Source organism: Gallinula chloropus (genome assembly GCF_964237585.1).
Source record: "Gallinula chloropus genome assembly, chromosome: 19".
NCBI classification, from domain to species: domain Eukaryota; kingdom Metazoa; phylum Chordata; class Aves; order Gruiformes; family Rallidae; genus Gallinula; species Gallinula chloropus.
This window is the reverse complement of record NC_140104.1, coordinates 4826935-4853193: the sequence shown is the minus strand read 5'-3', so window position 1 is coordinate 4853193 and position 26259 is coordinate 4826935. Positions and strand designations below refer to the sequence as shown.

The 26259-nt window shown below is 45.8% G+C and overlaps 1 protein-coding gene across 1 annotated transcript; it reads right to left on the bottom strand.

Moving 5' to 3' along the window:
• Positions 1-216: 216 nt before the first annotated feature.
• TADA2A (transcriptional adaptor 2A) lies at positions 217-25287 on the bottom strand. The gene is made up of 15 exons (XM_084273006.1): positions 25163-25287; positions 24244-24350; positions 23080-23139; positions 22364-22455; positions 20796-20953; positions 19102-19190; positions 18275-18347; positions 11849-11912; positions 9851-9894; positions 9218-9328; positions 7475-7546; positions 6726-6858; positions 5953-5996; positions 3466-3539; positions 217-1692 (listed from the first exon to the last, which is right to left on the bottom strand). The coding sequence occupies exons 1-15, from the start codon at positions 25185-25187 to the stop codon at positions 1507-1509; spliced, it is 1332 nt and encodes a 443-aa protein (XP_084129132.1). The 5' UTR covers positions 25188-25287; the 3' UTR covers positions 217-1506.
• Positions 25288-26259: the final 972 nt, after the last annotated feature.

Here is a 26259-nt window from a genome sequence, read left to right as displayed (position 1 = left end):
GCTCAACTTCTACAGCCTGGAATCTTCAGTGTGTCATTTATTACTGCTGCTTCTCCTTAAACAACAGTATTTCCTGGGTAATGTGGTGGCCGCAGCTGCGCGGCCGCTGTTGGTTGTCTCTTCTCTCACGGTGAGAAGCTGATGGATACAGGTACAGGCAGCTGCCTGACCTTCCCAAACTCGCTCCAAGTCTGGGGACAGGGACGTGGCACTGTTTAAAGTCACTTTAATTTTATTACAAAACCAAAACAGTTCACATTCAGCGGCACCGCGCGTACACAGGATCGTTACTCTTGGGGTGGGGGGGAACCCTTCACAACCAAACCCAAAAGACCCTGGAGAGGCATCAGTCCAGTTACAGCTCAGGCTTTTTTGTGAGGTCCCAAATGAGAGAGCACCTCTCATCCCACCTGTGCTGGCTCTGCACTACTTATGGAATGGTGTTTCAGCCTTACACCTTGTCAGCAGATGCTGTTCGATGCTCTACACGGTGCCAAGCTGCACCCCAAAAAAGCCACCATCAGTGTCCCACTGTGCTTTCACACAGCCATTCCGTGCCAATGTCGGGTGCTGGATCATCCAATGTCATGGGGTGTTGCGTGTGTGTAGGGACTCGCTGCACCTCACTGTTGCTCTGCTGCTCAACCGGGGATGTTGTTGCTAACGTGGAAAGCTGAGAGAAGAAAACCCCAGCCGAGGCAGGCAGGGGGGTGCTCTGGGCAGTTTGGTGTCTTATCTTTTGTGAGAGACCGTGGTGGTACTGAATGGCCCTTTGTTTGTGCTCTGGAAGGCTGGGTGGGTTGTAGCAGCCAGCCTCTGTGATGAGGACTTGCACCATGGGATTATCAATAATTTGGCAATGCCAAACCCAGTGAAGCTTATTGGTTTGTACTGCTGTGCGTGCCAGCATCACCAAAAAGTATCAACTGCTGAGGAGGTTCCCTGCAACATCCTTTCCCATGCTTTATCACAATGGAATTGAAAGGGCTGGACCACTGCAAGCTCTATTTTTGTACCCACGGGAGTGTGCCCTCTCCTCTGAAAGCTGACGCTGGTTTAGGAAGGGGTACAGGAAGGGAGGGGACCGATTTCTATACCCCCAGCCTTGCACAAAGTGGGAGCGTGACTGGGATTACGTGCTGCTCCTCTGTCCTTATTCCGTGTCGCTGTCAGAATAAAAGTACCGTGATTCTCCCTTTAGTCACAAGAGGTGTCAGGAGTGGGTGCCCCGTTCACAGGTAAAATTAGCTTATACAGCACCCAATTCCATCCAGCACTATGTGGCAGCGTAATTCTGACAACAGCAGAGTCAAAAGGAAGCCAGGCAGAGCGCTGTCAGTATTCATACAGTTTAACAAAGCTCCCTACTTGTGGTTTTTTTTCTTTTTTTTTTAAAAAAAAAGCCCCAAAAGATTTGAAACAAAAGGCAAAGTCCTTCATTCACCACCTCTCAAACCTCCCAGCGCTGTCAGAGCGACTTCAAAGGCTCGCTGTACCCGCCCAGCCTCAGGCTTTGGTGATGTACCCTTCTCTGATAAGGAAGTCGTAGATTTTCCTGGTTTTGTTCACATCGATCTTGATGAGGGCTCTGGCCTGCGCCAGTCTCAGGCCTCCTTGTTTGTTACACTCGTTGACTAGAGCAGCTTTATATTCTAAATAGGCTCCAGGGACCAACCTCACCATCTGACAGAGCTGGAAGACAAAAGGTGAAGTTAATAAACGCCTGTCACGCTTCCTCACCCTGTGATTCCCTGTTGGGGGAGTAATGTTGTGAGGGTTTTTCTGAAAATGCTTTAAAACGTGTTGGTTTTGTATGTGGGACACACACACACACACATGGCCCCCACGTTCCAAGCTGCTCAGGCCCACAGGTAGGGAGGGGAAGGAGCTCGCTGGGTGCTGCACTCAGAGCATTCCTGACTCAAAAATAAACCAGGAGGATGAAAGCAAGCGCTGGGCTGGCAGGAGCGTAACTGTGTGTCCTGTGTGGGCGTTGTTCTTTGCAAACCAAGGGAAGCACACATGCCAGAGAGACTTGCAACCAGCAATTCGGCTGCTGGGAGGGAGCCAGGGAGGGCATCTGTCTATTAATCCCCTGCAGACTAAGTCTTTAATCCCCTTCTACACAAGCAGCTATGCCACACTGCCAGTCCCCTCTGGAAGGCCAGGCTGGACACTGTGCAGGGAGGAGGGAATTGTGTGTTTGGAAGTTTGGGGAAAGGCATCGCTTCCAAAAGCGCCTGTGTTCTGCCGTGACGTCACAACACTCCTGCTTAGCTTCCCCATCCCAGCTGCCTTGAGACAGCGAGCTGGGAAACAATGATTGTTCCTCCTGGATAGAGCAGAGGAACTCAGGCTTTGTGTCTGAGCTGACGAGGAAAGCAGATTGCCCCTGTACACAGATGTCCTAGTCACGATCCCTGAGATGCTGGGACCAGAGGTGCCAGATCCCACAGTGACTCTGAGGTCTGATTTTCAGTGCTGCCATCCCCAGTGATGGGGAAACAGCTCCTAGGTGGAGGGACAAGTCTGGAACATGTCTGTATTTCCATGCGCTGAAAGCTGCCTGAGCACAATCTAAGGACAGCTTGTGACTTGTACTAAAAAAAAAAAGGAAATAATCTTTTATTTCCCTAGTTCCCAGCGTTGCCTTTCACTGGGTTAGAGGACAGGCCTATGGTGAGCTGTGCAAGCAAGCTGTAGGAAACAGCTGCAGCTGGGCCCTTGCTGTGCTGTTTCCCTCTGGGGTTGCCACATGGGCTGCAGCCCTGCTCCTGTGGGCTCTGCTGATCTCTGTGCCTCAATGGCTTGCAGTGCCCATGGTGCAAGAGCACCCTGCAAATGGCACCCCCAGGCCAAGCTAACAGCCCATCGCGTGAAGCTGATTCTGTTATTGGTCATGCATGCATACAAAAAGTTTGGTACATGCACTGAACAGGCAGAAATATGGGGGGAAAAACCCATGAAAAGAAGATTAAGCTGTTATCACCTCCATGGCTCATGTTAAATACAGTGAAGAACCAGCCAGAAGTGGTTCTGGTTTGGCTGTGAGGTGTCTCAAATACACCAAGAGCTCTGCTACTCAGGTTCAGCATCTGTCCAGGGAAGCCCTTGACAAAATCCTCTCCCAGTTTTAAAACTGATGCTCATCAAGAAAAATAAACCCTTCCACTTGCTCATCTCACAATGGAGGAAGAGAGGATGTCACACTCTGGATATGTAATGACACCTCGGTACTCCCCACCTTCCTCTGCCACGCAGGAGAACTCGCTGCAGCCACGCTGTGTGTACAGCACAGTCACTGAAATCAGGCTGACTGGAAAACCCGAATGATTTTTGTGAAGGAGGAAGAGCAGTCAGGGTGTGTGAGTGTGGTGGCACTCCCAGCACCCAAGACAGATGGCGTGAGCACCCCTACGCTGTGAAGATAAAGTTTGACACGGATCTTTCCGTTCCTTTCCTCACCTCCTTCTCCTTCTCGTTCAGTTTCTCTGTCCCTGGGAGACCTGTGAGGTTCAGTGGCGGGGCGCTGCGTCTACCTGTGGAGAGGAGAAAGGGAAACACTGAGGGACTCAGGAGCGGTGTGGCTGTGGCTGTTCCTTAGGCAATTAGATCCCCGTGATGTTAACCCACTGTGATCCAAGTGTTTCTAGACAGGGGTGTTTGGGACTTGGTGCAAGAACTGCACCAATGTGAGAAGAGGTTGGGTTTCACGAGGGATGTGGTTGAGCACTATGAATGCTTGAGAGCTCTGAGGCTGCTGGTCCTGGCTCCCTGCCTGTTAGGAGGAACTGGGAGACAATAGCTCTCTGTCGAATTGGTGTGATGGAGGGTGAGCTGGGCTGTGCCTCCTGACTAAGCGGGCTTGGGGAGGTTGGTGCTGCATGCAGGGTGCGGGGCTAACTCCCAGCAGGAGTCAAACCAGCACCTTGCCAGGAGGATGTGGAGATTGTTTCTCAGTGGGATTAGAAGCCAGTTTCTCAGTCATTACTGACAGCTTCATGGAAGTTTTCTTTAAATGCCTTTAAATGTGATGCAGAAATCACAAAACAAAGGCAGTCCATGGATTTAGTTTTGTCTGATGAGATAAATGTTACTGAAAGAAGTGACAGGGTAGGCTGGGAGTTCTCACGTTCGCCGTTGTTTATAACTTTGCTGAACTTTAACTGGTGCAGCCTAAATCTTCACAAAGGCTGGCTGCTTCCAGGCCAGCTTTTTCTCCCAGTATTTTTTTCTCTTTTTAATTTCCAGCGCTCTGAACAAACCCTGGGGTATTCGTTTACACTTCTAGAAAGTCTCTTGTCCCTCTGCGCTGGGGGTTGTACAGTTGGTGCCATCACAGAGAGAGAGAGGTGGCTCTGTCCCAGGACTAACTTCCTAAATTTGGCAAAGTAATGGGATCCTGGAAAACTCACTGCTCTGGTTTCCCAAGGACTGTGCAGGGCGCTGCCCTGTCCAGGTCTTGCCTCTGGGGTGGGGAGCCTCTCTTTCCCTGTGGATCCATGGGAGACCAAGGGGAGCCTGGCCAGAGAGGACTGAGGGACTAGGAGGGAGCTGGAGCAGCATGTCTCTGGTAGGGGTAGGGGAAGCTGTTCCCCAGCACTCCTCCCTGCTCTGCTGAGACATGCCAGAATTTGGTTTTATGCTTTTATAAACCTAGGAAATAACACACAGAAACTCCACCGAAAGAAACGTATCCCAGCTGCAAAGTCGAGATCTCGCAATCTAGAAGTTAAGCAACGTTAATTTGCCCTATTGTATATTCGCTGTGACGCAGCCTTTAATTACAGAGACACGTGGCGGCTTTTCCGCAGTGTCCTCGCCTTACTCAGCACGCAGGATGTTTGTTCATCACCCACTATATGGTGTTTTGTTTGGGTTTTGTTCGGTGCTGGTTGTAAACACCACATGCTGAGCCACAGGCAAAACAACCCGGGCTCTCTCGGGCTCCTTCACTGGCCACCGAGTCCTTGCCAGACAATTAATTCCATTCCATTCAGCAGCCATTCAGCCGAGGGACACTGTCCCCATTTCGTGGGTGCCCAGCCTGGGAGACACAATGCTATTTTCTCTCCCAAACCCCAATCTTTGCTATCACCAAGTATGTTTAAAGCGTGGTGTGAGCCATAGTGACTGATTCCTTGGTATTCTGACCCGTTTCCAGAAGTGAGGGCAGACGTACAGACTTGGTGTGCACCTCTGAGAAGTCTGGTTCAAGTGGTTTACTGGCATCCATGTAAAAACTGGATATAGAGACAGAGCTAAAAGCCAGTTTTCCCTGGCAATATTTAGCAGCCTAATAGTAAAACTTTACCCCAGTCTCATTCACGAGACCTCAACGAATGAGATGGCATTTTATAGAGGGCTTGTTCACGAGGGGCCTGAATCTGTTTGTACTGGGCACTGAAAGAAGCAGGGGTCCTCTCAGTGGAACACCACATTGGTTGGTGCTTATGGAATTAAGGAATACAAAAGGGTGTTGATGGAAAAGGAAACCTGAAGCTGGATAGGCAACCTGTTATAATTTTCTTCCCTTCACTCTGGAGCGCTTGATGCTCCAGCTGCTGCCTGCAAAAAACTGTGTTTTGGTGTTCTGCCCTTCTGAATCTGCTTGCTGTCAGGTTATGTTGCTATGGTGTGAGCTATACAGCTCCGCTCAAGCTGGATTAGCTTTATCTTTTAAAGATAAAATGTTGTTCTCATGTGAAAGTTCTTTCCTTTCCTGCCTTGTTAACATAGCTTTAGGATGGGGTTTCTATCTGTAGCCAGAAAACTCTAGAAATTCAGTGAAAAAGGCGATAGGATTTGCATGTGGAATGAGCTGTGGATTGAGGCAGCGCTGACTCGAGCAGCGCTTGAGGACTGACGCTTTTGCACTGAAGCAAGAGAGTCAAACTGGCTGCCACGATGGCATTACTGACGTGTGGCTGGTGCTTTATCACAGACAGTTACCTGAATTTGAAGGAGCTGGTACCGTGGGACTCAGGCCAGAATCACTGAAAAGAAAGGAAATTTTTCAAATTGCCTTCCTGTTTGGTTTTTTTTAAAGAATAACTGTATACTTTATTGGCCCTGAAACTACTGTTCCCCAACTTGTAGTAATGAAACAGTTCAACTTGCGTTGTCAGCCTGTGATCTGAAGTGAGCAGGATTTCTAAATATTTAGCACTCCCAGGTTAAAACCTGTGTCTGAAACCTGTTTAAAAAAACCCCAAAAGGGTATATGTGTGTGTGTCATGGGACATAATAAAGAGCTCATTGGAGACTGGGGAAATTCCACATCGTCTTCCCAGACCACGTAGCGCACAGGATGCGCTTCCTTTGCAATGCACCTTGCTCCTCAAATCAGAGTGTTTGTGCAGGGTGACGACACATTAATAATGCTGCTACATCTAAAACCATCTGAAACACTTCAAGTGTCATCCGTGCCCTCATTAGTATCCATAAAGGCCTCATTTTCCTCCACGACTTCATTAACAGTGGTTAAGTTCCTGAAATGTAAAATACAGCAAACAGAGATGCTGAGGCCTTAACTACCCCCTTTCCTCGCCGGCTCCTCAACAAGCACTCCTGCTGTCACCCAGTTTCTCACCCTTCTGAATTCTGCAGCCTGTTCCAGCTGTAGTAAAGCGGGAACGCATCTGTTACCAGGCAGGAAGGTGTTTGCTGCACCCCTCTGACTCAAGCCCAGGGACGTAAAAGGCGCAATCTTACTGTAACCGTACATATCAGCTTGTCGGCTGAGCCACTGCTGGCAGGCACTGCTGTCCTGGATGTACTGCAGGACTTCAGAGAGCATAGTGCGCTTCAGGCGCTCCTCATCTCTTGTCTTCTTAAGGTGATCGTACGTCCTGGCACCTACGGCGAGCAGACATCGCATTCTCACCAGCTGCTCCGGTCAAAATGTTCAGCCTGTTGTTTTTCTGCTTTAGGAAATAAGTGAGGAACTTCTCTAGCTCTGGCCCAGGCTCTGCTATTCTCCCTCATGACAACTACTTGGCATCAGAAGGTCTTAGATTCCACCCTGCACCCTTCCCCCCCCAGTTCATTTCAGGCCAAAACCAAACAAAAAAGGCTTCTGTGATCCAATTCCAGGATAAAATAGGCCATTTCATTTATGTAGAGGTCTCAGGCCTCTCTCCAGATATCACACTCGTCGATAGCCAGTGAAAACATCCAGAGATAAAGCACTGGAGACCACTGTGCCATGACACACTTACTTTATTCCCTGAACCTTTTGCAAAGCAGTGACTAAAGCAGAGCTCTGCTAGACAAGCTGATGGCTCAACCCAGCTTTACAAGAGCACAGCTGGACCGAAGCATTACTGCTAAAGCCTTGCTCAGTTTAAAGGGCTAGGCAAACACGTTTCCAAAATAAGTGTCTCTCTTTATTCAGCACATCCTAAATGTTGTACAATCCTCCCTCCACACTGTGACGAATGGGAATGGGCTGAATAATGCATCAGGTACTTACTACAGAAATTGGTGATTCCTGCTGCTCTGTATTCTTGTAGTCGCTTTATTTCCCTGCGCAGCTCGAATTCCACTGTTTTACCCCAACAGTAAGCAGAAGGGAAATCCAAAAAGAACAAATGTGGGTCAGCAGGGGGGGGCAGAGAACGGTGCTGTACATTGTTAGTTCTTATCTGTCTACTCAGAACTTAGCTGTGAGGTGTACAGAGCCGCAGGCAGGGGTACCCTCTGCACAGATCTGTACCAGGTCTCAAACTTGCTGTGTCCTAACGCTGCTTCTTCCCAGTTATTTTATCTTCATGCTTTGATAGTTCCTTTGCCATATCCCAGACAAGGCAAAGAACAATAATGTAGGATTTTTTTGAAGGCGTTTCAATAGTTTTGAAAAACTATTCTGTCCACGGATTCACAGAGTTATAGGGGTTGGAAGGGGCCTCCAGAGATCATCAGGTCCAACCCCCCCCGCCAAAGCAGGGTTCCTAGGACAGATCACACAGGTCGACATCCAGATGTGTCTGGAATATCTCCAGAGAAGGAGGCTCCACCCCCCACTGGGCAGCCTGTCCCAGGGCTCTGTCATCCTCACCAGGAAGAAGTTCTTCCACATATAGGTGTAGAACTCCCTGTGCTCCAACTTGGAGGCCATTGCCCCTTGTCCTGTCCCCACAGACCACTGAGAAGAGGCTGGCCTTTTTCCCCTGTGTCCCACACTCAAGATATTGATAAACATTGATCAGACCCAGGTTCCTTATACCATCTTTGAACTTTGATTTTCATAACTGGACCTTCCAAAATCTTTCCTTGCAGACAAACTCTTTCCCTCCCGTCACTAAGATTAAACACTCCCTGTTTCTTCTGCTCGTTGTTATTTACTACCAGGCTTTGCTTAGCTTTGCAGTGAGCAGGTTTGCTTGCCTTGAATTCCTTTACTCATAGAGCTCAGGAGGTGTGTATAATGCCTGTACTTGGCTGCCAGGTAAACTTGAGGACTTCTCTGTCACTACAATCACAAAACAAGGTGCCAGGACCGGCACTCACATGTGGGACTCATGATTCTGCAGGATCATACTTCTGGTATTTCACATAGGGTGTCCTGAAAATACAGTCGCAACTGTTCAAAGGCTTTGTTCTTTCTAATGAGCAACAATTTTCCCAGTTTAAGTCACAGATTTAAGGAGGATGTAATGACTCGTACTGGAATTCGGCTAAACGCACGCTATGATTATGCAAAAAGACTCGAGGTGATTCGATGATGGAACAATGCCTCTCCCTTTAAGGTAAGGGCCATAATGACAGCTGTGCTGTATAATTATGTACACATATAATAGGTTAACATATATCTTTCAAAGAATTCACAATTCGCTGCTGGCTCTGAATCGTTCAATCCAGGCATAAATTTTTAGGGATTTTGTTCTTTTAGTGGCAGAGAGTCCCAGTAAATGAACAGTGGTCTTTTGATAAGAAAATACTCCTTCTACCACATGAGCAGAATGTTCAGTCGACTGAGAAATCAAAGAAAGAACTCAGAGTTTAATGGGAAAAAACCAAACAAACCCACTTGCTGCTCACTTGATGTATCAAACCACAAATGTATTTGTTTTTCTGAGGTAGTTATATGGGGGAGAAGGAGAAAAACAACCTCCTGCTCTCCAGGAGAGGTATATATTAGGACAGATTGTAGATGATGCAACCCCTCATTATGTCTACTGAAGAACATGTATGTTAAAATCCTCAGAATACTCACATGCATGGCTCTCAATGAACTTATCATGCTCGACTGGCCCAAGAATTCGTGCGAATCTTCGCATCGTTTCATAAAGGTCTTGAACCTCCTTTGGATATCGCCTTTCCAGAACTAGAAAGGGGGGAAAAGTGATACAGTCCATCACTCCTACTGTGGGAACAAAATCAATTCAGTGGAGCCCGCAGTGGAACTGTCCAGAGATCCGGATTTGATACACCTCTTGGTAGTTTTGGTGTCACAACTACAAATGGCCCAGTAAAAAGCAGGAAAATTATCCAGCCCTTACGATTCTAAAAACATACAGGATGACACTTAAATGTGGTTTAATCATTTCTTAGAACAGTGAGATGTTTTTAAAAAGCCCAGACTTCACCTTCACCCCTCTCCCTACTCAGCAGCAACTGAAACCCTTTCAAAGAGCAATTCCAAGGTGATAAGTTGAAGACTGAGCTGGGAGTACCTAGGCTAGCTGGTTGGAAACAGTTGGGGCAGGAAATCTGCTGGAATTCAGACCACCTGAATTGGGTCCAGTATGAATAAACCAATCATGTGTGCTGGGAACAGTGAACATGCAAAGTTTTGCTCCCCGAGTAGAGGCTGCTTTATGATTAAGCAGCTACACCTGATACTCACTTTGAAATTTTCTGAGGTTGATAAGGCCATGATCTCTCACAATTCTGTAATTGAGAGCAAAATGTGTTAATAGAAAGCATTAACTCCCCTATTACCTCATAAATACAAAGGCTTCAGAAGCAACTCTTATGCAGACCATCAGAGGGGTCTGAAACCAAACACGTAGGAAATTTCCATAGCCCTTGAGCTGGCTGGCTGAGAAACATGATGTAGTGATGCAGCGTGGCTTTAATCACGGTAAATTTGGGATAGCAGCAGTGTGCATTAGTCCAGCTCTGACAGCACTAAGTACAAAGGGAACTACAATTGCTTTAAAGGCTCGAAATTGCTTCTTTAAGCACAGATTTCACATCTACAGTGTCTTACAACTTGTCCTTCCAAAACTGGAGGTAGAGGAGTGTCTGATGAAGGATGATTTCCAGTTTTGGAGAGAGACAAATGTCCTTCTACCAGAGCAAGGGTGAGAGCTGGACTGTAAATTCCACTCCTGGGAGCAGAAGGAAGGAATTTTTCCATGATGGATTTTACAAAGAGGAAAAGGATTTAGGTAGCTCATGAGTTTGAAATGTTTCTGACAGGCTCAGGGAAATGAGCAGTGTAAAAAGGCAGGTGAGATATTTACGAGCGCATGACAAATGCGTTTGTCATGGGTTCCAGCAGATGTCATGTGGCCATTGCTATTCGGTGACTGGATCGACACCTGACTTTTGCAAACCATCACAGATACTGCAGAGCTGGGTTCCTCAAGGTCAAGTTGGAATTTGCTCTATAAAAGCCATTACATTTTCCTTAGCATATTGTATAAAAGCTTATTCCTGTTCCATGGAGAGAAGACTTTCTGGGAGTGACATCAGCATTTTTATGTCACCTTCTAGATTTCTGTCCCATCCTGCTGTAGATATTGACACAAGCTGGAGTTATGTAACTGAGCTCACTGACACTTCCTTTCAGTATGACACAATTCATCCTAATGGCAATTATACCACATAAATACTTTTTATTTATTAATTATAAAAGCCCAGGTCAATAGATAGCAACTCTTACCTGTCATTCAGCAGAACTCTGCTGTATTATGGAGGAGAAGGAATTGAGGAGTCTTACTCCAAATTACTAATTCTTCCAGCAGGGAGTAATGCAGCAAGATATAATTTTAAATATTGAACAAAGTTATAATAAAATTGAATTTAATGAATAGATTGAGTCACTCTAAAAAGCTGTCAAATGAACTGAATAAATTATTCAAACTCACGTCAGCAATATAGTTATCTTCATTACACATGGCAGAAAACTAACTTATGGACCACTAAGAATTAAAAATAATGATGCAGGCATTTCTGTGGAGAAAGTGGGGGTCTGGTAATTAGTCACAGACTGGCAGCTATATTTTTTTTTTCCCCTCCCTGAAGTAGAAAATGAATTATGTGCAGCCCATCAGCAGATAATTCAGCACACAGGGAGCAAAAAGAAGAGAGATCTACCTCCTTTTGGTGGTTCCTGGGTCTGTGACTGGTTTCCCAGAGAGTATTTCAGCATCTCGTTCTGCAGAATGGCTACACCACCTCGTAAGGTGTGCCAGGAGCTTAGTTATTTCTGTCTACCTGGATTTGGGATAGTAATGTGAAGGACGCTGTGTATATGACTTTCATGCACTAAAAAGGACCAGGAAACAGGCATTTCACAATTACTGGCTTGTTTTGAGAGTTTAAAGGAGAGTTGTGGTGTGTAGAGGTCCTTTGTCGATGTTGTGTATGGATAAGTATCGGGGTCTGGTGATCTGTGTTTTCTGGGCTGGTACCATTGCTAAAGCCATGTGCCTGATCCTAATCTGCACCCAGAAAGGAGGCCACACATCCCAGGTGAAGCCTGTCCCATGAGCAGAGGGGCTCCATGCATGGGAATTCTCTGGAAGGGTGCTACAGGAGATGGATTATTAGGGTGATCCTGGGGAGCAAACATGGTAATAATGCAAAGGAATACAGTTATTGCTTAAAAACTCACTTTTTTCTTCTCTGTCTTTCCTTTAACCTGGAGTGATAGATATCTACAACTGCAATCTTCAGAGCTGCAAAATAATAACAAAAAATAATTATAGAATACAGAACTAATCACTGTATTAGGCTGATGTTCAAGCTAGGCTGAAATAGCTGTGCTACTTTGCTGGCTGAAAAACCCTGTGGCAATTTTACAGGGGCATAAACTCACTAGAGGCTAACCTGCAGACTATATGTGCTACCTGCAGAAGCTTTCTTTCACTTACTCCTTCCCACTGCCTGTTAAATAGCGACCTGGGTACATCCTGAGCACTCTTCTCCTCCTCCTCCTTGGACTGTTTTACTCCTAGCACTGTTTTGTTCCTTCATGCATGCAACTGTTACATATTCCTTCTCCTGAAAATCAAATTCACCAGATTTAAGGATCTGAGGTATCACCTCTGGATTAAGGCTTCTCTGCACAGCACAAGGAGCTCCAGAGGACAGAAAGGCACAGGCCTGAACTGCAACTACTCGAAGCAGCCTTTGCTGCAGGCCTTGAAAACATCTACAAGATTCCAGCTTGTTAGCTTCTAAACTTATCTGTCTGCCAAGAGAACAAAGAGAATAGTTCAGGACAATGTGAAGAAGTGCAGGACAAAGCCATGCTCATTAGAAATCATATCCTTTTCAAAATCAAATCTGTCTGCAGTCTGGCTGATCCGCTCACAGATCCTTCAGTTGCTTGTTCCTGTAACCATTAGGTTAATAAACATTTTTTTTTTTTTTTTTGGTAAATTCTTGGGGGGAAAAAAAAATAGATAGGGAGACACTTATCACCTGCCCCCGTGGTGTTATGTAACGCAGGAATTCTAGGTCATTAGAAAAGCATGGAGCTGGCTGATTCCTCAGTTGGCTTTCTCTCCTTTACATTAATCATTTCAGTATGCTCTTGGAAGGAAGAAGCTTAAAACTCATCAGTGGGTTTGCAGGCTATAGAGACAACGTGCAGCTCTCTGAAACTAAGCATGAGCATGTCCCTTTCCAGGCCACCGTGCAGTGTAAACAGGAGCGGCCCAAGTGTGACAGAACCCAGAGGCCTCTCCTCTCTCTGTAGTTACAAGAGCAAACCCCACAGTGGCAGGTTATTGATTGCTCTCTGCTAAATAATTAATAACGCAATTAAGAAGTGTGGAGACATGTCAGTTTTAAGCTATGTATATGTAAACACCAGGAAGCCCCTAGCCTCTGGGCAATCCATCCGTGCAGTCCTCTGGGGAATGGAATTCCTTACAAATAGGGACAACTAATGCCTGAGGCTCCGTGCCAGGAACCAGCAGTTCTGAGATATGCTTCCTGATCCTTTATTAGCAAAAGGTTTTTCCATCCATACAAGCCTGATAGGAAGTTAATCTCAGAGCAAAAGATTGGGTATGAAGATTGGAGGAATGGTGAATGCTCTTAATTCTCTTTGCAAATGTGTTCAGGAGTCATTGTGTATTCTCATAACGAGGTGTTTTAAGCTTCCTAATTTAAGAACAAGCATAGGTATCAAATTCTCTGTGCTTAAATGTGGGGATAAGGAATTGGGGAAGGCAGTAAGCTAAACATGAATGAAATGAGTTACAAAGTGCTGGAACCGGTGCCAATTTATGGGAAAATATTTTTTTATTTTTAAACCCTCTGCAAGCTAAGCTAGCATGTTATTTTCTGGGGTTTGTGTGGGCAGAACTTAATGAGTACATGCAGAAATTGCATGGGAGAACCTCTATAAATATCACAAGTAATTATGCACCTATAACCATTGCATTTTGATGCTTTCACCTGAGCGCACAATATTCTGAAAGGAATTATGATCAGCTGGGGAGGGGAAGGAACATTCATGAGAACAAATGAAGGAAAAAAAAAACCCCAGAGCTTCTGCTTACAGAAAAATCTGTATTTGCTGCCACATGCACTTCTGGAGGGGCTTTTGGTTTTAACAGACATATTCACACAGGAACAGCCGATTACAAGATCTGGAATGCATGAATAACTCAGGCTACCACACTGTTACACGCTGCATTGAAATGAGAAAAGAGATGCTGGGTGAATGAAAATGATTTCCCTTTGCTTTTCCCCACGGATTATGCCAAGGAGGCAGTTGTTTGTACTGGTAACTTATGATAATCCAAGCTGACACCATGTTCAAAGTGCCCATGTTTGGAAACGATATGGTCAGAGCAGCTTTGAAGGACCTGGTGATAGGCAGAAATTTAAGGCTCCCTTCTCCATTCTGAAAAAATCAAAATATTTTGGTTTCTCCTGAGTGTGTCCAAAATAGCTTCTTTGCTTTTCATTCCTCTTCAGCCTCATTTGGTCTACGAAAGCTGGGGTTTTTTTGAACACTAATGAGACCTTTGTTTCATGCTAGCTAACCTCTGTTGGGCATGCACAGCCAAATAATAGGAAGAATGCAAACTAATCAAAGCAAACAGGCCGTGTAAGCAGTGTGTGCCTTGCTCGGTGCAAACGTAATGCCCACAATCCAAATCCACCCTTCCCAGAGGAAAGCGAGACCCTAGGCAAGCAGAGTGTCCACCTTCAGAGCATGTCAGGAATTTCCACAAAGGAATAATCATCATGTAATATTCAGAAGGACACAGTCTGCCTTATATCTTATCAAATAGAATCTCACTACTCTACAGCCAGCATCGCAGACTATTTCCACTCACTTCTAATGTGTGTTTTCAGCAATTAAGTGTTAGAAGTAAAAAAAATCACGGGTATAAGAAGGGGAGAAAAAGCCTGGAAAAAGATAAATCACTAATGCTATAATTCAGTCTGATGAGAACTTGTAATTCATGAAATATTCAAGCACTCTGGGCTGAATTGGATCTGAAACGAGTTGTTTCTTTTGATCTGTCCATTATGTTTTTGTTTAACTGCGATAGAGATTTGCACACGCTTAATATATTTGCCAGCACTGAATACATTTAGTGAGTTAATTGAAATCTGACTGATTTCATACAGTTTCTACCATCTCACTAGCATCAAGTGACCAAACAATGCCTGTGACCTCCTGTGTATTGGGAGGAGCTGGTGAGGCAGTGCGGGTTCTGTGTTCCTCATAAAAGGCTGTCGGGAGCCCTTTCACCCAGGATTCAGCTGCATTCTTCTTTCTTGTGAAAATACTGAGATCTTGTTTAGAATGACACAGGAAAATACAACAGGGGAAATGCAATGATATCAGGGAACACAGGTCAAGCAGCTTAGATCTAGAACTTCTTATAAAAGTCGTTTTACACAATGCCAAGAAAAGCAGAGTGATGTGGAGCGGAGGGAAGAAGGGGAGTGCCAGCAGCAGATATTCCTGTGTAACATGGGACCTGGACATTGCAGCGCTGCTCTGTGACTTGTGAAACAAAGGAGAGACCATAGAAGTTGTTCTGGTTGGTGTGGTCTCAGGGCCTAGCTTGAGTAGGTTTCAGAAAATGGAATATATAGAAGTAGTTTTCAAAAATGAATCTTGAACCTGGCAAGGTTTCAATAATGGCAGGAAAACAAAGTAAGGGTTTTTTTTGTTGTTTTAAACCTGATGCTTTATGCTGTGAGGGTTTCTCTGGGTGATAAAATGTGTTAAACCCCTGTTTTACAGCTTTACCTTTTTAGAAAAAAAAGAAGTTTGCTTTTTGGCCAGCAGGAATGTGTGTCGAGCAGGTGTGGAGCCAGGCACAGGGCTGCTTCCCAAGGACACTTCTCAAGGAGTTTACCAGAGGGCAGGGCTGGGGTAGGGAGACATGCTGGAGCTGCTGCCGATCTGTAGTGGGACGGGGATCCTTGGAGAGGCTACAGGAACCTGGGATGCCAGGGCTACCTACAACCTTTTCTGCCTGTTAACTAGAAAGTACGAAGGTTTCTCAATTCACTCAATGCCCATCTGTCCCTCCAGATCGAAATGCTGAGCTGTTTTTGCAGTATGCAGTCCTGTAATTAGGTTGCAAAATATTTTCAATCAATCAACCAAAGTCAGCACCCGAGATCTTTAAAACTGCAGGACAGGGAGGATGTGGCTCCATCCTTCTCTCTGTTAACTCAGAGAATGGGAAGATCCAATTCCAAAGTTTCTTTTAGAAAATAATCCCTTCTCTCCCCAAGATGTCTTTTCATGTGAAAGAAAAGCAGCTGGCAAGACCCTGGGATTTCATTTTTTAGAGGCTTTCTGTCTCATGTGGGCAGATCCAGGACAGCTGTGGGAAGGAAGCTGCCAGAATCCCTGAGCTAAGAGATCGAAAATGTAGTTGGTCACGCTCCATAACCTCTGCCAAATGGTTTTCAGAGGGTAAATGCCTGACATCCTATACTAAGTACTGAAGACAACTGAAGAATGGACTCGAGAACATCCAATGAAATTATCAGGCAAACGATTTGACAGACAGAAGGAAGTATTTTTTCACACAACACATAATTAAATTGCAGAACTCCTAACTCGATTGTGGAACTCACTGCTACAGGATGCTATGGGGGCAAAAGTACAAACACATCTAGTTCTAACAGTGGTTAGCTAAGTTCATGGAGGACAGGTCCTTTGGTCAGAATGCTCTGAACACGGAAGGTACACCAGAAAAATTATCAGGCTGCACTGGCTTTCTCTTGTATTCTTCACCTGTGCATCTGCTATGGGGTTAGTACCACCCTGAGCTGGCTGGGCCAAAGGGGATGGCCCTGCATAGCTTTATGATGCTCTGCAGAGATGAGGGAAGCTCATCTTTGCATTCAAGCTGACAAACAGGAGGCTGGCAGGGGATACCTTAACTAGCTGAACTGTGCAGCGGAAGACATGTGAGGGCTAGGGAAGGCAGTGCTGGTAGAGAATGAGTATTAAGCTGTTAATTAACGAACAGAACTAGGAGATTATTTTGCTTTATCAGTTTACCAGGAATCTGTATAGGACATGGAAGTCAGAAGGTCTATTTTTTTAATAGTAATAAAAAGATACAACAGAGAGATGGCATGATGAATCAGTGACGTGTCTGCAAGCCGGTCCCCCTTTCAATAAACATTAAAAGGGAAGAGAGACTGATGTATGATTACCATAACCTTTTTATTTTTAGAGTCAAGGACATTTGCATTCCTTAAAACTCCGTGTAAACTGCTAAATTTCCAGCTGATTCGTTAAGTTTGGAAAGTCTGCATGTAACAGGACTTGTCTGTCCACAAAGGATGCTGAGGCTTTAGCTTAGAACTGCCTGACATATAATCCTGAAGCATGAACACACTATTTATACGAATAAATGTGGAGAAAAGTATGACCTTTTCTTCTCTATGGATTAAAACTTCATTTTATTAATTCCTGCTATTTAGTATTATTAAGACAGCGACATCCCCAGCAGCTCAGTAGCAGCAGCTGGAGTCACACAGCCACTGTTCCCTTCACAACAAAAAAGTTGTTGCTTACAGCTAATGCTGCTGGAACTCAGTGTGCAGCTTTGATGTGTGAAAACCCACACAACCCAAGAGCAGAGGTTTTGGTGTGCTGTTCCTGGTCTTAAACTGTGCACCTCCTTGCTGCCTGGATCAATACCTATCCTGGCATCAGATGTCCTAAAGCAACAGGGTAGAATAAGGGACAGATCCTCTAAAAAAACTAGATATAGCGGGGGAAAGGGGTCCTCAATCAGAACAGCAGCTGTGCCTTGCAGACGTTACGTAGCTGAAAGGTCTGTCTTTCAGCAGGGGAGGGGAAGTAATATCAAGGCATTGATGTTTCTGGTTTTTAATAGGTCTGTTTATTCGAACGCTGATGCACTGCCACTTGTTTCCAGACAAATCACTAGCTCAGATAATCTGCTTCTACCTAGCCCAGCTTCCTCTACAGTTTATGCTGGATAAACTATCATTTCTTTCTCTCCTAAAGAGATGCTTACTACCAGTGGAGACTGTTTGATTGCTGTTGTGTTATACATGACAAACGGCTGCAGTTCAATAGCGAACAAAGTGCATCATCCCATGTGGAACTGCTGTTTGTGTGTCAGTTTACTAAGAGCTTTTAAAAGAGATTTAGATTAGATATTAGGAGGAAGATTTTACAGAGAGAGTGGTGAGGGGCTGGAACGGGCTGCCCAGAGAGGGAGTGGGTGCGCTGTCCCTGGAGGTGTTCAAGGCCAGGTTGGATGGGGCCCTGGGCAACCTAGTGTAGATCCAGGCCTGGAGGTTGGTGTCCCTGCATGTAGCAGGGGTTTGGAACTGTGTGTCCTTGGAATCCCTTCCAACCCAGACCAGTCTGTGATTCTATGATTTGAAAATGAGGACCATAGAAATGCCCATGTTTAAACCCCCAGTGCACAGAAGTGGGATCATTACAAATGTACCGTCGCTTTTAAAAGAATGTATAGAGAAACCCAGACCTGATGGAATATGGTGCAGGCACTCTGTAACGTTGTTTTCAGACAATGTAGGGAAATGTGGGACTTACCATGCAAAATGTCTGAATCATCTTCTACAAAATCAATATCTCTCAAATCCCATTCAGCGTAGTTGTCAAACTCCTGTTCAGAGGCGATTAACAAATTGTCACTAACTAGCACTCAAAATTCGGTACCCAGTGTCAGTACATGTGGAAGCACTGGAAAGAGGGATGTTTACTCATACATGGTTGTAGCAGGTTACACCTGCAAGCAACATACATCTCAGGGGGGGTCTAACTAGGGAATGTGTACTATGTACCCCCGTGGCTGTAGCTGGACCAGGATGCTGTGATTGGATCATGAATTAATCAGGTAATCTCCACGATCCCCACTGTGAGGTAGAAACTCTGCTCCAGTGTAACCCTGAATTCATCACTTCAGGTACAGGAGCTTGTTTGGCCCCATAGGGAGACCCACTGAAAACAAGGCAGGTTTTCAGAGTGATCTTTGGCTCCTAGAGATCTTTGGCTTCAGCTCCTATGTGCTTCTCTTGGGCTAGTTGAGTGAGAAGCATGCCAAAGATGACCCCTTTTGCTAAGCATCCAGATCACAACATCCAGCCTGCTTACATAAAAACCACTTCTTACTGGACATCTGGTGGCAGCAGCATGCCTTCAGCCCCAGCACTGTGCCAGTGACGCACAGCATCGCCTGCTAGAGCTCTGCAGGCCTCCAGCGCCACCTCTGTAATTAAATCCATGGCTTAATCACTCTGTCCTGTCTTCTCTTCTGATGCTTTCTATAGGGAGGGTAAAGACCTGCAGGCAGGGGCAGAGGAGCGGCCGCTGGTCTTGGGTTCAGCAGGAAACTTAAAATAAGGGGAGAAGAGTCTTACCTCCACAAAGTCTGCTCTGGCTGGCATATACCCAGCCATGTCTCTGGAGAGCAGCGAATCGAACGTAGGCCGTGGGGGATCATCAGCAGCTGGGAAAAAGAAAGGGGTTGAGTTGCTGGGTAGGGTTTAGATGTTAGGAAGAAGTTCTTCCCTGAAAGAGTTGTGGGGATGTGGAACAGGCTGCCCAGGGAGGGGGCTAAGTGCCCACCCCTGACTGTGTTTAATGGACGGGTAGATGAGGGGGTCAGCACACGACAGGGACGGTTGGACTCAGTGGTCTTATAGGTCTTTTCCAACCTGGTGATTTTGTGATTCTGTGTTTGGGGTCTTTTATGCACAAACAGTCTGTAAATAGGTGTTTCTTTTCCAGGAAAAAGTGGCAATAAGTGGTTGAGGGAAAAAAACACCATGATTGGGCTTTTGTTTGATGCTCCGTTCAGAAAGAGACTGAGTTCATCTGGAGAAAAATGCAGCGATCTGGGACCTTCACAGTGTTCTCAGAAAGTCAAATGCAGAAATTCAAGGTAATAAATGGGTTATAAAATGTAAACTCTGCATCTCAGATCTCAGCATGCCCCCCTCCTCCCCGTCCCCAGTAAAACTCTTGTGGTCTCAGTGTGCAGGTTCTGTTAGTTAATAGGAGCAGGGGTGTTAAATCTGCCATCTTCTGGGTGCTGTTTGCAGGGAGCTGCAATTAAAGCTACACAAGTCTGAATTTTTACAGCGCTTCCCAACTGTGGAGCTTGGTGTTTTACAGGCAATAATGGACCAAGGCTCGCAACACACTCGTGTAGGAGCTAAGCGTTACGAGTCCCAGGTTACAGATAAAGGAACCCGAGGCACGGTGAATTTGTCTTGGCCCAGGTCACATAAAAAACTCAATGACAGCCAGGGACAGAACCAAAATTGTCCCTTTCCATCTGCTTCAGCTCTAACCACTTTATTGTGAAATTTAAACTGCCAGATTCCAAGCAATCTTTGCAGCCAGCTATTTTGGGGAACTTTATAATGGGACAGCTGCAAGACAGGGGGAATTCTGAAGATGTTAAGTTTAAGGAAAATGGAAAATTTGCTAAAATTGTTGAAATTTAGCATACATGTTTTAAGAGGTAGTTTTAAAGAGAGGTGTGAAATTGGCATAGTTGGAAGGGAGTGATATTCTGACAAATCCCACCCGCAGCTAGGCCTGCTGTGAAGTGGACAAGCAGATGTGGGGTTCCAGAGGTAGAATCCCATCTTGGTTAGCACAGTGTCTGGACATGAACAGCGACCACCCCAGCACCAGGCTAGGAACTCACACAGGTATTCACAGCAAAGGACACGCTGTTGTACCGTGCCACAGGTGAAGCAGCCCCGAGGTAGCACATCCTTTATATGAATACAGGCTTTTGCTGCGGTGATTTCTGGGAGCAACCCCTTCCACTGGCTGTTTTGGGATCCCAATGCCTGTATCAGACCACTGTTCCCTCCCCTTTTCCACCTGAACCAGCCACAATGTGTATTTGGTACACTGATGACTGAATACAGTCGTGAAGAAGACCCTACTGCTACAATTATTCACATTACCCCCCAGAACAAGCTCTCCTTTTGGAAATGAAAGCACATGTGGTGCATTCCTGTCTCCAAAGTCTGCTTTTGGGAGAGGAGAGACCTTGTGTGGAAGCTCCCTGTGCTGGCGGGCAGGGGATACTCACGGTGGAAAGGAATGGCTGTTTCGCTGTGCTGCGCCTCCTCTGCCTGCTTCAGGTTCAGTAACGTAGATGCGAAGAGGGGATTGTTGATAAAGTGTTTCATATAATGTTTCTCACACTCCTCCTTGGACTTTGTACACATCTGGTTGGCCACGTCCTGCCTGAAGTGGGGAGAGGGGGGAAGCTCGTTATGAAGAACACAAGAAATGTTGAGGGGTTGAGGTTGTTTTTTCCTTTCTCTGGTGGGGAAAGGTAATTTTGGGTGAGAGGCTGATCGTGCTGTGCACAGAGGACTGCTCTGTGACGATGGTTGAGGCCACGTTTTGCGTACTAAGCCGATAGCTACAGGTTTGATGCTGAGCCAGGGAGCACTTTTTTGGGGCCATGAGTGATGCAAGGCATCACTGTCTTCACAGGAAGAACTCCCTGGCTGATGGACTGTTTGAAAAGTCAATATTGCTATTTGAGAGCTTGTTTTTTATACATTTTATACATGGTAAATTCCAGGTCTGGAATTGCATTCTGCTTCTTGAGCCTCTCTTGTGGTTTTAATGGGATAGCGGTTTCCCCTTCCATGTAGCGATGTTCAACAGGTTGTTCTGAACCCCAAAGGAAACAATCTAGAAATCTTTGCCAGACTGTCTCAGAAAAGTGGTTGACTAGAAATGTGAAGTATTTTGTCTTAATAAAACAGCTGTGTAAGTTGAGGACTTAAAAAAAATAAACCCCCCAGCAGCAATCATTGCAATTTCTGTTAAACTAAACACTGGAGACAAGGAATTCCAGGGAGGAAAGTCAGTTTTTCCTTTGTTTGGTAAAGGCTGAGACAAGCCAAGCATTTAAGGAAAAAGTTGAGGCTGCTTGTATTGCTAAGTAGGGCAAAGCCTACTGGACAGCATGCTTGCAGATGGTTTTCAGTCTTTATTTTGACAGCAATGTACAGGCAGGAACTCTCAGCTCCATCTCAGTGAAGGCTGGAGCTTTACACTTCTAATACAGCTATTTTTTCATGAAGGAGAAGAGCGAGTACTCAGTACACACCTCCTTTATTTACAAATGCACACGAGTCCTGTAGCAACTACAGAAATCAATGTAATGTAAAAATATTTACTATTTCCAGCACTCTATCCTAACTCTGACAGAGAAGCTGGAAACCTCCAAAAATAACAATAGCTAGAGAGTGAACTGTAAGCAAACGAAAACTGCACAAGATAACAACCTCTGTAGTTCGTTTCTACATCGGAGTAAACTGAGGCAGGGAAAAATCTTGTGCAGGAGTTGAGCTCCTTCAAAACCCAGAGACTTTAAGGTGAATTGAGGGAACTCTGTACTTCACTGGAGGTGCCCTGCATCTCACAAGAAGCCTTCAACAATTTCCTTGTGTAGCTAGCAGTGGTTTTGAAATGAACATCTGCTACCCCAGTCTTCTACTGGGGTAAATTAGTGTCTCACCCACAATAAGGCAGCGAACACTCAACAGCTGCTGATGTATTCCAACAGTGAGGCCCCGTGAAATGAAACGAAAAGCCACCCATTGGTCACTGAAGTTGTCTGAGCCACTAAATTCTCACCAGTTTCCGAATCCACAGTCCATCACAGCTTCTAGGAGTGCCATTTCCTCTTGAGCTGTCCAGTTAGGATCCAAGACAGGGAAATCGGAAGTCTAGAGACGAAAGGAGCACATCGAACTGCTGAGATCCCTCCTTAGAACCCACCACACGAAGAGAAAAGGAGTCTGAACTACAGGGCAACACAGTATGTAATACTAGGTGTTTTAAACTTTTACCATGTCCCCTGAAACCTGATGAAATCATTGTTGAACTGTTTAGGCAGCTGGGTCATCAGCTACAGAAAAAAACTAGTTTGTTGCTACAAATCCTCCAAATATACTATTACATCTCCTATCTATCAGCAATTCAGCAATGTCATGCTATGAAACACACCAAAACTTACCAAAGACTTTTAAAATGAATAATTTTGGGGAAGAAAACGCAAGAACAGAGAAACAGAAGTCGATTCACATGGTTAAAGACCTGGAAGTCTAGTGAGAGGCACCATCCTAGCAAGGCACAATGAAAAACTGTAGCTTTAAATGCCTCTGCTCTGTGATTATGTTCCAGGTGGAGATTTTTCTTGGCTCTCAAGGAAGGCTTTTAAATAATTCTAAACCTCCAAATCAAAGAATTGTGTCAGTTAACTTTGCAGCATATTATCAAGCAAGGGTCTAACTCCTGGGAAGTTAGGAAGGTGCAGGATTGAGTAGGTGTTATTGAAAAGGGGTAATTACCATTATCTCATAAGTATGATCACTTTGATGTTTCTTGTATTCAAATCCACGTGTGAAACACTGTAGAACAAAAGATGAGCATTACATTAGTTTCCTACTTCTGCCCTGAAAACGCTTTAACTGGTCCATTTTAGCTTTCCTTCTCAGACCATGGAGTATCCAAACCCAACCACCTGATGTGCTGAAAAAGACACTTAGTTTTTCTAAAAAAAAAACCCCCACAAATTGGTGAAAAATCCATGTTATAATTGTGTGACCTGTCTTTGTATCTTACTTGCCTTTTGCACCAAGGCATAACTCCTATACCTGTTATGTATTTGGGCAAATTCAGGCAGGTGAAGGAAGCTCGGTGGTATGTTTCAAAGTGGATCATTCCAGGAAGAGAGCCCCGAGCATCCCATAGGGATTGGAAACAGAGTTTCCCTTTAATCTTGTCTCTCTGTTATGAAAAGCACCAACATGCTCTGCAGCTGTTTTAAACTGTTAAGATTCTGGGGTTTTAAGTATAGATAAATGAACAAAACTACAGTCAAGGTACCAAATGTGGGTCTGCATATTCTGTACTTATCTGAGCACACGGTGAGGCTCCTTTTTCAGTTTTAGAGGTTACTGCAGTTTGTAATCACAAAGAAGGAGAGCTTATTGTTTCAATAATTAACTTTCCCTGGGTATCAGCTCACACAATTTTACATTTTAAAATTTATTTTTAAAGGATTTTTAAAGAACTGTATCCAGCCACAACCAACTGTTGTCAATGGTGCAACTTTTCCCCAATTTTCCTTTTCTATTTGGGAGACGGGGGGGGGAAAAATGTGCCTGGGGACAGGGAAAGGGCACTTCTCAAATGGCTTTTCTTTTCCATGCCACAAAACCCACCAGAAACAACACCTCTCTAGACATGCAGCAGCATGCTTTGTTACACAGCCAGGCTGACTGCATGTCTCTAGGTAGCTTTGGTTGCCTTCACAAACATCTCCTTCAGCTGCTCAGGCCTCGATTCTCCAGCCTCCAAGATTTTCTTTGTCATTTCCCTGGCCCTGAGCAAATAAGTGTGTTGATACAGAGACCAGCTGTTAATGTGTTTATGGAGCAGCTTGGCACTGGCCAGGCCTTTGATGACCTTCTCAAAGAACTGAATGCCTATGCTTTTATCCTTGCACTCACCTGCAAGCACAGGAGGAAGGGAGGCGGCCCGCACTCGGCACACTTTACGTAGGGCTCTGTGAGGTACGAGGAGCAGCCGCGGCACGGAGGCTTATCGAAAGGGTCACCTGCAGAGCCAAAAGTGAGTCTCATGCAACACAAATAAGGCTCTGGTCTTGCAATCAACTACATTCACTTGTGCCCAGGCATTCTGAGTGAACTCAATGGTATGTAACCCCCTTCCTATGGCATCTTCTTCAAATATCTGCAAAACGTTCCTTGTTTATCTCGAGTAGGAAGAGACCTGATACACTGAGGGCTAAACCTAAACCTGTGCCATGGTCAGGGGAAGATAAATCTCTGAGGGGAACCTCCTGGTGCCACTCAGCAGCAATGCCAAGAGATGCCCTGGCTGGTTCACTCCAGTGCCCACCCTCACCTTCTGCATCAAAGGCCAAACCTGACCAAGACCTTGTCTGCGGAGAACACCACACAGACAGCTGCAGCATCCCATCCATGTCCCTCACACCTGACTAGTATAGCACACTGCAAAGGCATCAATGTAACTGTTCTGTGACTTGCCCAAACGTCTGGCTCTGCTCAGATTGCTGAGCAAGGAATGGAAACGCTGCTCTGACAAGTTGTTCTGACTCTGGTCGTTGTAAAGTAGTCAAAATAAAGACTGTCAAGTTATAAGCCATGTTTATTTTTTCCAAGAAAATGTATTTGAACAAGCCCAGCTATAAAAAGTAGACAGAAAGACCCAAATCCCCCCGAATCATTCCAAATCCCCCCTGAATCATTCCTGTACCCATGCTCTTGAGAATTTGAATAAAGATATCACCCGTGAACCAAATATTGCTAGTTTTGTGTCTCTCTCCCTGAGATGGCTCTTTAAATGATGGCAAATGCTTTCCTAATGTCATCTTATGGTACTTACTACTGAAGGAGGCCAGGCGCTCCATTCTTTCCGCTCAGCGGTGTTCCTGCTCCTCTGAGTAAAACTCCTCTTGCCTAAAAAACCCTTCCTGTGGGCCTTGCCCCAGCCAGGCTGTCCAAAGCAGGTATCCTCTCCCCAGAGATGTCTCTCATGCAGCCCTTGCAGATGAGATTGTCCCAGAGTGTCTTAGACACAAGAGTGCTGTCAGCAGTCTTCCTTGCAGGGACCATTTGGCATGGCTGGGAGTCTGTTTTCTGGGAAACCAAATGCAGAGAGTCAGGATGCAGCAGGTGTGGAGCGATGGGGGTATAACCCAATCCTGATCGGAGGCTTTCAATGGGAACGTGTGTCTTGAGCAGAGTGTTTTGAATGCCTGTTGTGCAAGGAAGTGTTCCACACCTCCAAGAAGCACTGGGAAGAGAACAGATGGGTTAGAGACAGCATGGATATGGTGGTACAAAAATCCACTATGCTGATGTTAATGATATTTTTGGCACTGACACAGGGCAGCTTCTATAGACCGGCCTGACTCACCAGCACCTGCACCAGGGCTCTACACTGCTGCCTGTTGTCGGGGAACTGAGTTGCTTTGCATCGTGGGACCTCTAACACATCTCACTATTGCAAGGTGGGAATCACAGAATCACAGAATTGTAGGTGTTGGAAGGGACCTCAAGAGATCATCGGGTCCAACCCCCACAATGGCTCGGGCTCCTCACTTATTGGCATTCACATCTCTCTTCCTTGACTTTTCTCCTCGGAACACCAGGGGAGGAGGCACAGTCCTGCCTCCAGTGACCCCACTGAGGCTGTGTGACTCCTTCCACGCAGAGGGCAGCTGCCTCAACCCTGGCCACACATCCCCGCACCTTTGCCTGGATCCCCAGACACCCAAAAGCAACTTCCAGGCTGCCCCACCTCCGTCCCCCCAGTATCCCCACTCCCTACACCCCGTAGCCCACTGCCCCACTCCCCCCAGGCCCCGCCCAGACCTCGCAGGCCCTTCTCCCCCTCGCCGCCAGGCGGCGCCCTCCGCCCGCCGAGGGCTCCACCCCCAACCCCCGCAGACGCAAGGGCGGCCCGCGAGGCGGCGGAGG

Bases quoted from the DNA above. Each gene is read 5' to 3' on its own strand.
- TADA2A (XM_084273006.1), bottom strand. From the start codon at position 25,187: ATGGAGCGCCTGGCCTCCTTCAGTA. The intron at 22,456-23,079 runs GTAATTACCCCT...TTTCGTCTCTAG, and splicing joins ATCATACTTATGAGATAATG to ACTTCCGATTTCCCTGTCTT. The intron at 1,693-3,465 runs GTGAGGAAAGGA...TTTGTCTTCCAG, and splicing joins TGAACGAGAAGGAGAAGGAG to CTCTGTCAGATGGTGAGGTT.